Source organism: Lates calcarifer, unplaced genomic scaffold (genome assembly GCF_001640805.2).
Source record: "Lates calcarifer isolate ASB-BC8 unplaced genomic scaffold, TLL_Latcal_v3 _unitig_5086_quiver_549, whole genome shotgun sequence".
Classification (NCBI taxonomy): Eukaryota; Metazoa; Chordata; class Actinopteri; family Centropomidae; genus Lates; species Lates calcarifer.
Window position 1 is genome coordinate 22,180 of NW_026117286.1, and position 18,061 is coordinate 40,240.

General features: G+C 44.9%; 2 protein-coding genes and 1 long non-coding RNA gene across 6 annotated transcripts; 2 read left to right on the forward strand and 1 right to left on the reverse strand.

Moving 5' to 3' along the window:
* Window positions 1-126: 126 nt before the first annotated feature.
* On the forward strand, window positions 127-16,913 carry prob1 (proline-rich basic protein 1). Of its 4 annotated transcripts, XR_007811321.1 has the most exons (7): window positions 127-3,293; window positions 3,423-3,867; window positions 4,468-4,578; window positions 4,662-4,803; window positions 4,981-6,234; window positions 15,052-15,210; window positions 15,320-16,913. XR_007811321.1 is itself a non-coding variant. In XM_051068630.1 (5 exons), the coding sequence occupies exons 2-5, from the start codon at window positions 3,520-3,522 to the stop codon at window positions 6,492-6,494; spliced, it is 2,115 nt and encodes a 704-aa protein (XP_050924587.1). In that variant the 5' UTR covers window positions 127-3,293; window positions 3,405-3,519; the 3' UTR covers window positions 6,495-6,509. The 4 variants fall into 4 exon arrangements, 3 of the variants coding, with proteins under 3 accessions (XP_050924587.1, XP_050924586.1, XP_050924588.1); XM_051068630.1 differs by lacking the exons at window positions 15,052-15,210; window positions 15,320-16,913 and having other exon boundaries at window positions 3,405-3,867; window positions 4,981-6,509; XM_051068629.1 differs by lacking the exons at window positions 15,052-15,210; window positions 15,320-16,913 and having other exon boundaries at window positions 4,981-6,509.
* slc23a1 (solute carrier family 23 member 1) lies at window positions 7,514-15,131 on the reverse strand. The gene is made up of 14 exons (XM_018661965.2): window positions 15,023-15,131; window positions 13,422-13,586; window positions 13,025-13,182; window positions 12,854-12,942; window positions 9,979-10,046; window positions 9,419-9,600; window positions 9,172-9,292; window positions 8,926-9,082; window positions 8,685-8,832; window positions 8,496-8,601; window positions 8,287-8,416; window positions 8,063-8,206; window positions 7,873-7,968; window positions 7,514-7,764 (listed from the first exon to the last, which is right to left on the reverse strand). Exons 1-14 carry the CDS (start codon window positions 15,038-15,040, stop codon window positions 7,517-7,519), a joined length of 1,830 nt encoding a protein of 609 aa, XP_018517481.1. The 5' UTR covers window positions 15,041-15,131; the 3' UTR covers window positions 7,514-7,516.
* Window positions 16,914-16,943: 30 nt separating the features above from the next.
* On the forward strand, window positions 16,944-17,439 carry LOC127140835 (uncharacterized). The gene is made up of 2 exons (XR_007811322.1): window positions 16,944-17,087; window positions 17,196-17,439. It is a non-coding gene; the product is annotated as an uncharacterized LOC127140835 (long non-coding RNA).
* The last annotated feature ends 622 nt before the right edge of the window (window positions 17,440-18,061 follow it).

Consider the following 18,061-nt stretch of genomic DNA (forward strand, 5'->3'; position numbering starts at 1 on the left):
GCTGATGCTAGCTTTTAGCATGCAGGCTAACGGGCTTCAGAAAGCAAACACGGAAATAAAACGGAAACAAAGACAAATCCGTTGTCATACAAATACGAAGTTTATTCAGACAGAGTGAACCGGGTCCAAACGTCCTGGACCCGGACGTGGACCTGGACCGAGTTAGATCCGAGACCTGATTTAACACGGTCACATTATTCCTCAAAACACCGGAGACAGAAAAACACAAACTGACGGTTTACCTCCGGAAACTCTGAACTCAAACCCAGGCATCTGATCCGGGACCAGCTCTCAGACCAGGACAGACCCGCAGAGTCCAGTAACAATCAGCGGAAATCAGTAGAAACCAGTAGAACACGTCTCGGAGCGACAGACGGCTCAGCCGCTTCTCTTCTTCTTTGACAGATTATCGCCCCACCGGCGCTTTGCTGCCCCCTGCTGTCTGATACTGTTATAGACGAGGGCAGAATAGAAGCGAATAGAATAGATTCTTTATTGTAATCATAGGAGTTATTATTATTCGTGACGCCTAAACATGCTCAAAAACTCGCGAAACTTTGCAAACGCTTCAGACCTGGCGACCTCGTTCATTGGCGCCATAAAATGGCTCCATAGCGCCCCCTGGACATACTCAAACCCCCCTTGCCATTGGGCTTAGTTTGTCCGGGGTGAACGAAATTCGTAGGCATGATGTAACATGCCGAGACACAAACCTACAGGAAGTCGGCCATTTTGATTTTAACTTTAAAAAATTGCTCATTTTTGGCCATGTTTTGGCATTTGGGGACGTTGTATTTGATAAAACTTCTCCTACAGATTTTATCATATCAACCTCAATCTTGGTCAGGATACACTTAAGGCCTTTGTGAGTTAGTTATTAAAAGATTTTGTTGACGTCCAAGGGTGTGGCTGTGGCGGCACCTCAAATTTCAATGCCTCACCATGAAACAGGAAGTTGCGTTTAAATTGCTGTAACTCAGCCACAGCCATTTGTTCAATCATCCCCAAATTTCACAGTGATGGTGAGGGTCCCAACATGAACACACCCACGTCAATATTAACAAAAAGGTATAGCACCACCTACTGGACACAGAAAATGACATGTTTTAGACTTTGACGTTCTGTTACTATCAGGTTGATGTGATCCACTTCAGACTTGGTCAGGAAAGCCTTAATGCCTTCATGATGCCTTATAGTGAAAATTTTGATGTTCCATTGAAGGGCGTGTTTTTGGCGCTGTGGTGAAATTCAATGTTTCGACATTAACCAGGAAGTTGATATAACTCATGCATACTTTGTCTGATCTGCCCCAAATTTCACAGGTTTGACAACAGACCTGTCCTGACCACAGCTACATTCCAGTATACAGATATTATCATAGTGACACCTATTGGCAACAGGAAATTATGTGTTTTATCTAAGTAGCTTGATCTGATTCACCTCAGGAGTGATCAGACAAACATGAAGATCATAATGGTGACTGTGAATTTTCATGGGACACCCTTGCTGTGTTGCCATGGCGAATTTTGATGATTTGCTGTTGTGTTGTTTTAACTCCCGCATGCACTGTCCAATCAGCCCCAAACTTGATATATTTGCTAAGTGTTGTGGCCTGAACACATCTACATGCCAATATTCAGGTATAGTCATAGCGCCACATGATGGGAGAAGTAAGGGACTTCTGACTCATTCATTCTGTGTCTGGCGGTCATGCAGTTGCAGAACCGCATTATACGACCTCCGCTGGTCCCCCAACGTGCCCATGCAAGGTGCAAGGGCCCGTTCAATGCTGCTTGCAGCTTTAATTGTCATTGTTATTTATCTGTTGTATACGGTATATTTTCATATATAGTCAGTGACTGTAGTCCAGTGATCCAGGTTGTAACACCAGAACCTTTCATTTCACTTGTTTCCTGTAAAAATAAATCTCTTTTCTTTTCTCAGATGTTCGCAGCATCAGCCTGGTTCCCTCCACAAAAAGCCAATGGGATTTTGTAAAAAGAAGTAAGAAGCTAATGTTAGGCTATAAACCAACTACACCACGGTCACATGACGTCAACGTCTCCACCACTAAGCTTCCAACTGGTCATTTCATTTAGCTCTGAGCTCTTCTACAAAAGCCTTTCTTCTTAGAAAGTTAGTGAGAGTTTGAAAGAGTGTGAGTAGAAACACAACGAGGCTGTAAAGGTGGACTGGTGAGTAGATGGGTTTTCATGTTAACGTCCCAGACAACCTCTGTAGTCTCATTTAGACACTCATTAGCAACCACCTTTTTTAAGACACGTAAAAGCTTCAAACATCAGGAGTGGGGGATTTACTGACCCATTTTATGTCCCAGAATCAAACCTGAAAATGTCTTGAGCTTGTGTTAAAACCACAGACCTTATTTCAGACATTTAACCAGAAACACACTGACTCTGGAACGAGGGAACAGGAAGTGCTAACATGCTAATTTGCTTCCTGGTTTTAGCATCAGTCCTGCTGGACTCTGCGTGTGATAATGATACTAATAACAGCACCACACACACACGCGCGTTCTGTACGTTATCATATATTCACACACACACACACACAGGTCTAAATATAAACCTCATTACAGATTCCTTCATTGAACAAACAATAGACTGATGTTGTCGTTGCTACAGTGACATCATCAGTCTGTGTTGTCATGACAACAGTAATCTGATGAGACTGAGCTGATCAATGATCAGAATGATTGATTGTCATCTGAAGAGACAGAAACAGCTGATCTTCACACAGACTGAGGTCCCCCCCCCCCCATTGACCCAGCAGCTCTATGTAGACCCACCTCGCAGAGTCTAGATCCAGGAGGGGCCCTGGTCTCCCAGCAGCTGCAGCCTCGTCTGTCAATCACCTCCTAAAATAGAAAGCTGCAGTCTGACACCGACTCTCTCTCTCTGTCTGTTTCTATGTCTCTCTGCCGTCCTCTCTCTCTCTCTGGACCTGCAGTCTGTCAGCAACACTCAGCCTCGCTCGCCCTCTCTCTCTCCTCCAGTTGGTGTCGATCGCCCCAACACTGAGCCGAAGCTGAGCCGAGTTTAATCTGAAACAAACAAAAACACAGAGACTCTGGGACCAGAACTTCTTCTGAACTGGATCTAAACTAAAGACTTCTGGGGCAATGTAAAACCGTGAAATGTTCCTTTAAAGTTTGGTTTTAATCCCTGAAACAAACAGAGACCAAGTCCTGCAACTGGACCAAAGACCTGGACCTGATCCCGATCAGAGCTGGTCCTGTTGGAACAGAAACACAAACAGTGGAATCTGTGGAGGTAAGAACAAGTTGAACATCATCAAAGATCTTTAAACATTTTCCTTCATTATTATTGTGTTCACCTGATTGGTTATTGTTGTTATGTTTGTGATCACTTATAAAAATACAGAAAAATGTTAATAAACAGGTTGGAGAAGACGTGAAACGACAAGTGAAAACAGCTGATTCATGTTTCATCAGAGATGAACGTCTGGAGTCGAACACATTCAGATTAAAGACAAACAATGAGCAGAGGAGGAGGAGAGGTCTTCCTCAGCGCTCACCGCTGCCCTGAAGTCGACCTGCTGCCTCATCACGACTCTGAGACACAGATCCTTCCACTGTGTTCACAAGTTCCTGCAGAGAATAGTCATGAGTTCACCTGTACAGGTCGATCAGAGGCGGATTACCTGGACGTGTCCTCCACCTATCGCTCTGAGGAGGAGGAGGAGGAGGAAGAGGGGAGTATCAGTGAATGGTCAGAGGAGGATCTCTCCCTCCATTTCTCTCCCTCCGTCATCCTCCCATCGGATGATGAAGAGTCAGATCCAGAAAACTGTTTCAGGTGTGTCGATGTTACCGTGGAAACACAGGTGAGTTTTATTATCATCCATTCATTATCTATACCACTTATCCGTTAAGGGTAAGCCTATTTCAGCTGTCACTGGACGAGAGGCGGGGTTCACCCTGCACGGATCACCAGTGTTTTATTATCATGCTAATGTGAAGTGACTGTTTTCCAAAACATGTCACCAAAGATTCAAAAACTTTCACCAAAGATTCAAAACCTGTCACCAAAGATTCAAAAACTTTCACCAAAGATTCAAAACCTGTCACCAAAGATTCAAAAACTTTCACCAAAGATTCAAAACATGTCACCAAAGATTCAAAAACTTTCACCAAAGATTCAAAACCTGTCACCAAAGATTCAAAAACTTTCACCAAAGATTCAAAAACTTTCACCAAAGATTCAAAACTTCACCAAAGATTCAAAAACTTTCACCAAAGATTCAAAACCTGTCACCAAAGATTCAAAAACTTTCACCAAAGATTCAAAAACTTTTATCAAAAACTTCAGTATGTTGTTTCAGTTGCAGGGTAAAAACTAACTCTACTTCTTATTGATCAGCTTGTTGTATCAATAGTTTTATCTTTTCAATCGTCTCCTGTGTTTTCACCTGTTACCTGTCCAGGTGACAGGTCATGAGGGGGGAGGTCTAAAGATGGTCCCTAAACGACAGATTCATCTGAAGAAGAAAGACATGGAGAGCGTCACTGAGCAGGAGAAACCTGAGAAACTACAGGTAAGATTTCTACCTGTTTACCTGTTTGTTTATCTACCTGTCTGTTTATCGACCTGTTTGTCTTTACCTGTTCACCTGGCCAGGTGACACCGACCATCCATCACCGCCCTGATCTGTTGCTACGGCAACACAGTATGCCTGCCTCCTTCCACACACGTTCAGTGACCAGCGGTGACGTTGACAGCTACAGGGTCTACAGGGGCCTGATCGCAGGAGCTGGCCAAGGTAACACCACCTGTCAGAAAACCCCACCCCCACCTGTACCTGTACTGACCAGGAGCCTCATTCATAAAACACTGTAGATAATAAACTGTGCACACCTGGATCAGCCTCACAGGTGTGAGAATCTGATCAGGTTCGGGTCTGATCAGGTTCTGGTCTGATCCTGTTTTGTGCTTCCAGGTTTTCAGGTTGGAGGAAACTCTGCGGCGCCGAGGCGTCTGCAGAAATCTTTCTCTCTGGATGAAACTAAAGCAAAGATGGCGTCCTGTATCATTAAGAACGTCCTCTCCAAGAAGATGCAGGTGGAGCAGAGCAACACTAACACCTCACACCTGAAGAAGAAACCTGAGGTGTTACCTGTCCTCCCCCCACCTGCAGACCAGCAGAGGGGGAAAGAGGGGGAGGGGGTGGGTGGAGGTGCATTTAAAGCTCCTGTTCACGTGGTGAGAGACGTGAGGAGTTTAGTTAAAAACACCTACAGCCTCTCGTTCTCCTCAGCAGCGACGCCCGACAACCACAAACCAACGAGCTTCAAGGTGATTGGTCAGGAGGGCAGTCCCCCTCCTACCTACCAGCAGGCCGTGGGGGTCAAAGGTCACCATAAGACAGAGACAAAGTCCCCCAAAGGACACGTTGCCAGAGTTGCTGCATCTCTCAACCAATCACACGACAGGAAACAGAGGGACACGTTGAGTCGTCCAATCACGCAGCAGAGACGAGGCAGCGAGCCAATCATAAGCAGGAGGAAGGATGATGTCACCTGGCCTGTCACATTATTAGACTCTGCCCCTGCTCACCATCCCAGCCAATCAGAGAGAGCCGGATCTATGAGTCACCAGCCCTCCCCTCCTCCCCCCTCCACCCCCACACATCCCCCAGAGACCCGGCCTTCCCCCTCTGCCCAGGAACAGAGCTCCCTGCAGGGTGTGTTCCCTCCGTCTGCCCCCTGTCTCTACACCTCCTCCACCCTCACCCCTCACCTGGGGAAGGTCAGCTACGTCCACACCCCCCTCACCTACCTACAGCTGCAGCCCCCCTCACCTGCCCCCACCCTCCACCTGCTGAGGAGGTCTGAGGAAAACCAGAACACCTCGGACCGGCTCGACCGCTTCATCAAGACCTGCCCCCCACAGCAGACTAGGTCCACCAGAGACCGGGGGGGCCCCAGTGACACAGCGACCCCTCCCTCACAGAATCAACAAAACCAACACCACCCTCAGCAACAGCCATTTGTCTGCAGCGTTCAGGGTTTCTTACCTGCACAGGTGAGTGGTGACTTCCTCGTTGACATCACTGGTTCTGCTGTTCCACCTAGAGCCGTACTCAACGCCCCCCCCCGCCGTCACCTGATGTTTGACCCTAAGAGTGGGAGGTGCTTCTATGTGGACATGCCCCCTCAGCCTCAGAGGAAGATGCTGCTGGATCCAGAAACTGGTCAGTTCATCCAGGTGTTCCTTCCTACAGCTAGCTCCGCCCCCAACACCGCTGTGTTCCCTGTGTGCTGCACTAACCCTGCCCCTGCCGTGCTAAACCCCGCCCCCGCCGTGCTACAGGTGGGCGGAGCTAACCCCACAGTCCTCTCTGTGATGCGGCTCCAGCCGACCATGGCCTTCTCCCCCCTGTACGCTCCCCCCTGCCTCCCCCTCACCCTGCACATGCCATCAGGTACCGCCTTCACACATACGGCGCCGTGACGACATCACAGTCCGAAGGATGACACACCAGGAGGGATGATGGATGGATGATGGATGGATGATGGATGGATGATGGAGAGATGATGGATGGAGGAATGATGGATGGATGGAGGAAAGATGGAGGAATGATAGAGGGATGATGGAGAGATGATGGATGGATGGAGGGATGATTTAGGGATGGAGGGATGATGGATGGAGGAATGATGGATGGATGAAGTGTGAAACAGTGATCTGATCATATCATAAAAATATTCAAACGTCACAGTGAAACTGAACTGTGTGTTCATAGATTATTGATATTGATTAGATATTTATATTGATTATTTTTTGTTGGCACACCAGTCACTGAGTTTATTTCACCTCAGTTTGATTTTAGTTCAGATGATAAAACGAGTTGAGACGATTGAACTTTATTCTGAAACTTTTATTTTATATTCTTTATATTCTTATATTTTTATTAATATTATTATTATTAAATTATTCATCAGTTCTTCAAAATAAAAACGTGTTTGTTTACTGAACACCAGTTTATTTCTAATATTCAGTTTGTTTCTGTTTCATGTGAAAAACTAATGAACCTTCAGTGTTTTAATAAAACGACTGAGGGTGTTTGTCACTTTGATGTAAAACAGTCACTTTGATAAATTATTATTATCATTATTGTTATTGTTGTTTATTTTAAGCCTCAGTGAAAAGATCTTTAAACACTCGATAAGTTGTTTGTTTTGTTGATTTTTGCAGTTTTCTGATGCTAATGTGTTTTTACAGTGTCGCCTCTCACACAATATTTAATATTTAATATTTAATATTTATGTTGTGACGTCATAAATAAAATGAAAAATAAAACAACGTGTCGTCAGAATCTCTTCCAGTTCCTCAGCTCCATTCACAACGGTTTGATTATCCAGTGATGTCATTGATTTAACAGGCTGTGACATCACGCCAAGGGGCAGCTCTGATTAGTCAAATTATTATTTGAATGCAGAGCTTCCTGTCACCTGACAGGTGTGATGACATCACAATCACACCTTGGTGCTGGGCAGGTGGACGTCAGCAGCTTCTTCTGCCTCTTCTTCTTGTTCCTCCACCTCTTCCTCCTCAGGTGTGGGCGGGTCGTCAGACAACCTGAAACCTGTGAAGGAGGGGCTGATGGGAAACCGTCGGAGCCACCGAGTCCGTCTGACCACGCCCATCCCCAGAGGAAGGTCGTAGGAGGAGGAGGAGGAGGAGGAGGATCTCCACTCCACCAACCCTCGCTCCTGCCTGGAACCTGACGACACAAAGAGGAGGTCGGTCAGTGTCGCTATGGCAACAGCTCTGTGTGTGTGTGTGTGTGTGTGTGTGTGTGTGTGTGTGTGTGTGTGTGTGTGTGTGTTACCAGGTATGGTGTTGTCGAGACAAAAAGCCAAAAATCCTCCAACAAACATCTCAGTGGACAGAAGAACGGTGAGGATCTGATCCAGCTCCGCAAGACCTGAACACACAGAATTGGTCTGTGAGGTCTACATCACCCAGGCCTACAGAGAACTGGTCTACATCACTCAGGTCTCACCTGTCTCTGGCCTCACCTGTATGGATGGAGTTGGGGTGCGTGTCCAGGTACGTCGGCAGCGTCAGACCGAAGAACATAGAGAATCCAAGAACGAACAGGTTTCTGGACGAGTTCAGATCCACCAGCTGCAGGTTGGACAGACCGACAGCTGTGATCATACCTGAGGAAGACCAGCACACCTGGATTACTGTGACATCACTGGCAAACCTGTGCAACACCTGTCACCTGACGGCGACTCACCAAACAGCGTGCAGAACATCCCTCCGAGGATCGGGTCCGGCAGCGAGGCGAACAGAGCCGTGAACTTCCCAACCGACCCCAACAGGAACATGATGCCCGCCCCGTACTGCACCACCCGCCTGCTGCCCACCTGCACACAGGGTCAAACAATCAAACACACTGCTCAGGACACAGGTGTGAGTGCAGACCCAGAGGGCGTGGCCTGTTACCTTGGTTATGCCCAGGACGCCTATGTTTGGGCTGGAGGAGGTGGAGCCGTTTCCTGTTCCTAAGAGACCGGCGATGATGCAACAGACGCCCTCAGTAAAGATCCCCCTGAAACACACAAACACTGTCACACACCTGGAGGGGGCGGGATCTGCCAGGTAGGATGCCATCTCCTCCCGTTCCTGTCTCACCTGTTGATGGCATGGACCGGAGGGGGCGTGGCTCCAGACAGACGAGCACAGGCGTAATAATCTCCAATTGACTCAACGATTCCTGCCAGGGTTGCACTCAGCATTCCCAGCACCCCGGCAACTGTAACCACCGGCAACCCCCACTGACCTATCAGAGACCGGAGGCAGCAGAGACAGGAAGTCAAGGATCTACCTTCAACTTCCTCAGTGACAGATCGAGGCCTGTGATTGGCTGACTCACAGGGGTAGGGTACCCTGAACCAGGGTGACGAGGTCATGATGTCTCCGCGGGCGTCTGTCCGAGCTTTGTGTCCGTACCGATCGGGGTCGCTCGGCAACAAGTTGGTCAGAGTGAGGACATAACAAACAAGCCAAACCAACATGATGGCAAGGATGATCTACGAGGAGACAGACGCTCACCTGACACATGACATCATCATCTGTGTACAGGTGTGTGTACAGGTGTGTGTGTGTGTGTTTTATTTACAGGAAACATCTTGAAGATCTGGACTCTGGTTGACCTCAGTCCTTTCTTGCGGCTGTAAACGGGAACAGGAAGTGATGTCGCTCTCAGGTACTGAGCAAACAGCACGATGAGCAAAATACACCTAAAGAGAGAAAGAGAGAGAGACAGCTGTCTGTCTGACTGACAGGTAAACAGACAGACAGGTGGAAAGACAGGTGGACAGACAGACAGGTAAACAGACAGGTGGATGGAAAGACAGGTGTCTCACAGTGCTGACAGGCCCCAGTGAGATCCGGCCCTGTCTCCGGCTGTGGTGAAGACAGACAGGCCGATCAGTGAGACAGTTGGAGTGATGGTGAGCGGACCGATGTACTCCAGCAGCAAACCTGGCATCCCGCACAGACCAATCAGCAGCTCCAACAGACTGGACACTATGATGGCGCCCTGGATCTGAGACACACAAACAAACAAACAAACAAACAAACCGTTTATTCACACAAACAGCCCTGGTTCCAACTGGACTCTGCAGAACCACTGACTCTGGTCTGGTGGCAGGTCCTCCTGGAGGAGCAGTGGTTCTCAGACCACCAAGTTCTCTCAGGGAGGCCGAGTCCCCCCGGTCTGCCAGTCCACGGGACCCTGATGCCTACCCAGACTGTCCTATGATGTCCAGACCTTCAGCTCAGCCTGGATCTGATCCACACCTGCTGCAGAACCTTTTAACCTTCAGAGACCTCTACTGCAGTTGGTCTCACCTCATGATACCTGTCTTCTGCTCCAGGACTCACCTGGACCCTCAAACCTACTGGAACCACAATAATCACGTACCTCTCTGATGCGTGGCTGCCAGATGTGGGAGGTGTTCAGAGGAAGACTCCAGTTCCCATAAATCTCCTCTGCAGAGAAAATAAACATCACATCATTATTAACAAGAAAGTTATTAGAGAGCGAGAGCGAGAGAGAGAGAGACGTGTGGCCACTCCCGGTTTACTTACTGCTCTGTGTTGGGAAATAGCATCATTGACTATGCAATCACAGATCTCTCCCCAGAAAACATTAAAGTATTCACAATCTTACCACAACATCCCATATCAGATCATAATGAAACGCAAACCCAGACACATAGTCCTGAAGACAACCTGATACCCCTCCCAAAACACTACAGATGGACAGAGACAGATCTCACTGACTACACCAATGCATTTAACGACACTAACATCCAAAACATGCTAGATACCTTCCTAAGTAACCAATATCCAATAAACAAAGATAGCATAAATCTGGCCACAAAAGATTTGAATAATATATTTATGAAATTAGCAAAAGAGTCCAAAATGAAGAAACTAAACCACAAATCAAACAAAAAACAAGCACAAGAGCAATGGTTTGACAGCAAATGTTCCTTTTTTAGGAAGCATCTCAGAAACCTGTCAAATAAGAAACACAATGACCCTAAAAACCAAGAATTGCACCATAAATACCACACAGCACTTAAACAATACAAGGAAATGATCAACCAAAAAAAGGCCAAATAGACAGACAATGATTCAATCGAATTTGAAAGGGCAATAGATCAAAATCAAAATCTTTTTGGAAACTGTGGAGAAATTCAATTCTACCACATATAAAGATAACATTTACTATTTCTCAAATTTATGTCAAAATCCAGAACAATACGGTTTAAATACACATCAGATATCCATAATTGACTAATTAAAATCGTTAGAAAGCTAAATAATAATAATAAATCAGAATGGCTTGGACAGTGCAATTACAATGGAAGAGCTACAAGAAAAATTAGCTGACCTAAAAAATATTGATAGTATCAGAACAGAAATGCAGAACAAAGTAGTAATAAACTTAAAAAGGCTATGCTAAAATTATTTAACTTGGTAATAAAGAGTGGTATATATCCTACAATTTGGAACAAGGGAATGATTACTCCCATTTTTAAAAATGGAGACAGTCTGAATCCCAGTAATTATAGGGGTGTTTGTGTAAATTCTAATTTGGGGAAACTGTTTTGTCGATTATTAAATTCAAGAATACTGTCCTACCTGAATGACAGCAACACACTAAATAAATCCCAAATTGGCTTTATACTCAAACATAGAACAACAGACCACATATTTACTCTCCATACCCTAATCAAAAAACATGTTCACCAAAAAAATAAAGGAAAAATATTTTCATGCTTTGTTGATTTCAGGAAAGCTTTTGATTCGATCTGGCATAACGGTCTTTTCTATCAGTTACTCCAAAATGGGACTGGAGGCAGAGTATATGATTTGATTAAATGTAAATACTCAGAAAATGAATGTGCTGTAAAAACCGGACAAAAAAGAATAGAATTTTTCAAACAATATCGCGGGGTCCATCAAGGTTGTAACATATCCCCAACTCTCTTCAACATATACATCGACCAATTATCAAAACTACTTGAAAACTCCACAGCCCCAGAACTGGACTTAGAAGGAACACAAGTTAAGTGTTTACGCAGACAACCTTTTACTGCTATCACAAACAGAACAAGGAATGCAAGACTATTTGAACATACTCCATGATTACTGTGAAAACTGGGAAATCTGAGTAAATCTGATCTAAACTAAAATTAGGATATTTCAAAAAAGGCAAGTTTACAATCTAAAAAACATCAATTTCTTTTGGGAGAGAAAACACTGAGTCACACAACAGAATATATTTACCTCGGCCTGCTGATCACTGCTTCAGGACATTTCGTTAAGGCTGTAAGTGCCCTGGCAGATAAAGCTCGTAGAGCTTATTACAGCATAAGGAATATTCAAACTAAACCTCCCAATAATCATTTGGCTGAATATTTTCCAAAGTGTTATTGAGCCAATTCTTTTATATGGAAGTGAAATTTGGGGCTCACTGATCAAACAGGAGCAATGGGACTCAAACCCAGTTAAAAAGGTTTACGTTGAGTTCTGTAGAAACATACTGAGTCCACAGAAACTGTCCTAACCATGGCTGCAGAGCAGAGCTGGGCCAGTTCCCCCTCTTCATTCAAATTAGAAAAAGAACAATCACATTTTGGAACCATCTGATAGAATCAGACACAGATTCGTATCATCACAGATCATTCTTAGAACAACGAAGCTGGATGAACCCAGATCACATTACCTGGAATGAAACAAATGAGAAAATGACATTTCTATATAAAGGTGACACTCTGAGAATAACTCCAAATTCACAAGTAAAACAAATAGATAAAGATAATAAGCTTCTATATTCCAAACAGTGGAAAACAGAAATCCAATCAATTCATAAATTAGACTGCTATAATTTACTAGACAGAGAATCCAATTAGCCCAATATTTAAGCCAAATAAAACATCCTATAAAAAGACAAACAATAACTAAATATAGACTTAGTGACCATAAACTCACAATTAAAACCGGACGCCAAAAAAGACAATGGCTTGAAAGATCAAACAGAATCTGTTCACATTGTAAAACAGGTGAAACTTAAACAGAAATTCATTTTCTCACAAGTTTCCCAAAATATAAAGAAATGAGAGAAAATGAATTCACCATTTTAGTTTATGCTCTGGCGACATGTTTTATATAAAATGTCATGACAATAAAGAGAGAGAGAGAGACAGACAGACAGAGAGACATAGAGAGAGACAGACAGAGAGAAAGACAGAGAGAGAGACAGACAGACAGACAGACAGTCTCACCCTCACTGGGACACCTCCAACGGTCCAGACTGAGAATCGCCTGAGCAGGAATCAGGAAAGCAAACGCACTGGCCTGAAACAGAGGAAGTCTGCACACACACAGAGGTCTTAGTCTCACCTGGATCCAAGTCTCACCTGGATCCAAGTCTCACCTAGATCTCTTAGCCTCACCTGACTCCTACGGTGGTCTGGATCAGGGTTGTGACTCCGACAGTGGTGAAGATGGTTCCAATCAGCTGACTGATTGTGTTCTGGTCTCGACCAACACACATGGCCTCAGCCAGAAGGAAGGGGACCGCTACAGTCCCGCTGAAACAGGTCAGGTAATGCTGCAGACAGAACACAACAGGTGACAGGTGACGTCATCTCTCACCTGATTGGACAAACACGCAAATTGCCACCAAACCAAGATCTACAACTGGACCCTGACAAAACCTGACTTGAAACAGCCCACTCTGACCCGTCTAATTCCAGTCTAATCCCAGTCTGACCCCAGTCTAATCCCAGACTCATCCCAGTCTCATCCCAGTCTAATCCCAGTCTAATCCTAGTCTGATCCCAGTTTTACCTGTAGGCCCAGTAAAATACACAGGTACCAAGGTGGAACGTCCTCAATGGTGTAGATCATATCTGACCCTGCTCTCTGTTCCTCTATTAGATGTGTAGTTTTTCTGTCTTCTCCCATTGGCAGGCCAGTCCTGTGACTCCGCCCCTCTGCCAGGTAATCATGACTCTGATTGGACAGACAGACACACCTGTTAATACAGGTACATAAGGTACAACATCTGGTCACATGAAACTACAAGAACATGTTTGGAACAGAAGAATGAACAGAAGAAGAAAGGAGAAGTTCAATCAGCCAGGCCAGAAACCAGACCGGGTACCAGATCTGAAACCAGACCAGGAACGACCTAAAACCAGACCTGAAACCAGACCATAAACCAGATCTGAAACCAGACCAGAAACCAGATCTGTAACTACACCAGAAACCAGATCTGAAACCAGACCAGGAACGACCTAAAACCAGACCTGAAATCAGACCAGATACCAGATCTGAAACCAGACCTGAAACCAGACAAGAAACCAGACCTGAAACTAGATCTGAAACCAAACAAGAAGCCAGACCAGAAACCAGGACGAGTGTTGAGGATCGGCAGGTTCTCGGTCAACCTCCTGGCCGGATGCTCCTTCTTCAGTCTCTGAAACTGCAGCTGCTTTCTGGGTCAAAGCTGTGGACCAGTGACGATCCTCCACATGAAGGTCGGGTTGTTCTGGACCTGTTGACGGATCCCTGCAGTCTTTTTTTATGCCTTTATTGAACAGGACAGTGAAGACAGACAGGCACTGAGAGAGATCAGGGAAATGACCTGCAGCAAAGGTCTGGTTGGATCAGGGTCAAACCCGGGACTCGCTGCTCAGGTGCCCACGTTGTACACACCCTAACTATTCAGCTATTGGGTGGCCCCCCCCCGCAGACTTTGACACAGTGCTGCTTCTGCTCCGCAGGTAAATCACAACCCTGCGACTGGTCAGAAAACCTCACGTTTCTCAGGTCCAGGTGTTGATCGTACGAGATAACCGCTCCATTTGTTCACAACAGGAACAGTCGCAGAACTTTCAATCTGACCTCCATTACTACTACTACTACTACTGCTACTACTGATACTACTATTACCACTTAGATGGACAAATGATTGTTTACATCATGAGTTCATCAGCAGATCAATGATCTGATTGGTTTGTAAAACTCTTGTTTACACAGAAGAAGAACTTATTAAAGTCAGACGTGGTCTCCTCCTTTTGATTAGAGTTACTGTACATTCAGGTTAAAGTCTCCACAGGAATATAAAAACACCCCACACACACTCAGTCTCTATGCATGATCAACGTAAATCATAAACAGAGTTAAAATGTCACATGACCCAGAAGAAATGTCACATGACTGAACAATAAATAAAATACTACAACTGAAATACTACTACTACTACTACGACTAGTGTTACTACTACTACTACTACTGTTACTACTACTACTGCTACTACTAATACTACTACTGTTATTACTACTACTATTACTACTGCTACTCCTACTACTACTGCTACTACTAATCCTAACCCTAGCAGTTTGTTTAAGGGAAAGCAGTCAGTCAATAATCAATAATCAGTTTACCTTCTGGTTGTCTTCCATTTCACCTGCAGCTGACTGAGCTCTGGATGATCGAGCACTGAAAACTGGAGAGAGAGAGAGAGAGTTGGTGTTAGAGGTGAAAGTCCACAGAGATTAACGACAGATTATTAACCACACACAGAAACCTGTCTCCATGTGACAGGAACTTCTCACCTGTTCAAGTGTTTCAGGTGTGTCACCTTCACCGATACAACAGGATTTATGATTAATGATCAGTGATTGTTGATTATTGATTACCAACGAGCTCCACACTCTGTGACTTTGATCTCCTAAACTCAGCAGTTTTCAGGTACACACCTGCAGAGAGAGGACACCTGAGGAGAGGACACCTGCAGAGAGAGGACACCTGAGGAGAGGACACCTGCAGAGAGAGGACACCTGAGGAGAGGACACCAGGAGAGAGGAAATCTGCAGAGAGGACAGGTGCAGACAGAGGACAGGAAGCAGTGACGGGCTCAGATCTGAGAGGTGGAACTGACCTGAGGTGGTCTCTGGAACTAACCTGAGGGAAGACCAGGTACTTCACCTCCTGTGGGATCATTAACACCTTGAGAGTCATCACCTGAGTCACCAGATGAGTCATCAGAGTCACACGAGTCCTCACTGAGGGTAGGTCTAGTCTGATGGTTTCTGTCAGTCCATAACCATCGGTCTTCTCTGGTCCTCAGATCAGGGTCCTGGTCCTTCAGTTGTAGGTGGATCAAGTCCTGACATGAGAACCTGGTTCTAGTTTCCTGTACAGGTGTGATTTCCTCTCTGTGTCTGAATTCAAATTAAATCTGAACATTAAGATCCTGATCATTCCTGACTCTGATAATTTCTGATCACTGATCAATAATCCAATAAAACAGAACTCTTTCACACATGCAGCATTTTATTGCATTTATCATCTTTCAGTTTGTACAATATTACAACAATAAACAATAAGAATAATTTCTCTGTTTGTCACCAAATATTTGCATCATTTTCAGATCAAAGAAACCAAAAACACATGAGGACAGAGGACCAGTTTAAACCAGTTAAACCAGTTCAGACCAGTTTAAACCAGTTCAGACCAGTTCAGACTGGTTCAGACCAATTTAAACCAGACCAGATTAAAACAGTTTACTGGTTCAGACCAATTTAAACCAGTTCAGACCAATTTAAACCAGTTTAATCCAGTTCAGACCAATTTAAACCAGACCAGATCAGTTTAAGTTTAAACTGGTTCGGACCAGTCCAGACTATAGATCCTGGTTCTCAGGTGTATGAACAGAAATGTGAAATCTGAGTCTGTTTCCTCTGTGGGACCTGGACTCTTTTGGCCACACCCACTGAGGGGTGGGGCCATCTGATCAATAATCAACAATCCACCTTTCAATCGCACTGTCTGGAGCTATGCTAACAGTCTTTGTGCTAAGCTAGGCTACCATGTTCTGACCTGTTTCAAACTGCACCTGGCAGGTGTATCCTCAGGGAATGTGGTGCGTTCAGATTCAGCGGTAAAGTCTAAAACTGAACTCTCTGCCACCTCCTGCAGGTAAACAGGTGACATCGCTCTGTCCATTTCCATGGAGACCAGAGCTCACCTGAAGCCGAACACAATAAAAACCAAGAGTCCTCTGAGAGCAGATCGATCACTGATTGTTTGTTAATGATCTGACTGCTGATTGGAGGACGCAAAATAAAATGTGATGTCACCAATCTGAACCTGGTATCCATGGAAACACTCAGTGATCAGATCAAACTGATCAATATGTTTCCTTCTCTTTATAAATATAAACTTTCACTTAAATAATCATTGATTATCGATTATTTTTGTCCAAGTTATCGATCGTCTGCTGTTCGGACTCCACCCACAGCCTCTCAGCCAATCACAGCGCAGGATTTTCAGCGTCAGCAGCTCTTCAGAGTCGTACTGCAGAGAGAGAGACAGGTGTCATTGATGATGTCAACAGCAGGTTGGTCACATGATCAATCATCATCAGATTAATACCCCATCATGGTACAGTCCTCAGGTGTCAGACCTCCTGATGGTTCAGTCCAGACTTTACATGATCCAACTCAGGTGAGTCAGACCCTCACCTGCCACACAGGTGAATGTTAAAGGACGACCTTTGACCCTAAACCCTTAAACAACAAGTTCACGTGACAAGTTTTTCTGTCACATCCACAGATCTGTGAAGAAGACCTCGTTTCAGTGACCTCTGACCTCTGACCCTGTTCACACCAGAACCAGAACTGTGGATTCTGTCTCTGGACTTTATGAAGAGATGTTTTCACCAGAACCATTTTCACCTTCCCTGAACTTCACCTCCTGTTTCTATTCTTTTTATGAGACTTAATGTTTTTATTATTTTTATCTGAACTGTTTGAAATGTGCAGCACAAATAAAGCTCTGCCCTCCTTTTACTCTGAAACTCACCTTTAACTCAACTTCCTGTCACTGTCAAAATGAAATCTGTCAGAGATGTTTTATGAGCACAGACCTCCCCCCGAGGGTGAGGATCACCCAGACAAGGTGCCAACTCAAATGAACTAAGCCCAGCATTTAGCCAGTACCAGATTACATTGCTTCGCAGTATTTAGACAGTACTTTTGAGGATTTCCTGATAATCTAGCCTTTATCTGACAATATCATCCAGCATTTAGCCAGTACCGAAAGATATTGTCCAGCATTTAGCCAGTACCGAAAGATATCGTCCAGCATTTAGCCAGTACCAGACGGTATCATACCTGCTGGTATTTTCCCACTCAGAGGTGTTTTTACCTAAAGTCAGCAACAAGTGAATGATGGATGAAAACCTGTGAACTCGTCTGATGACTCATTTTATTATTTCAGTTTCAGTTTGATTTAATCCACTGACGTGTCTGAAAAATATCTGTTTTATTGTTGCTGAAATTTTCGGTAAAATCAGCTCTGGAGACCCATTTACCAAACATCTGTTTGCAGGTGAGAAAATCTGAGTGCGACGTCTGCTGCCAGTGTGCCGCTGAGCAAGGCACCGCCGTCACTCCTACAGTAAAACCACCACAGAGGAA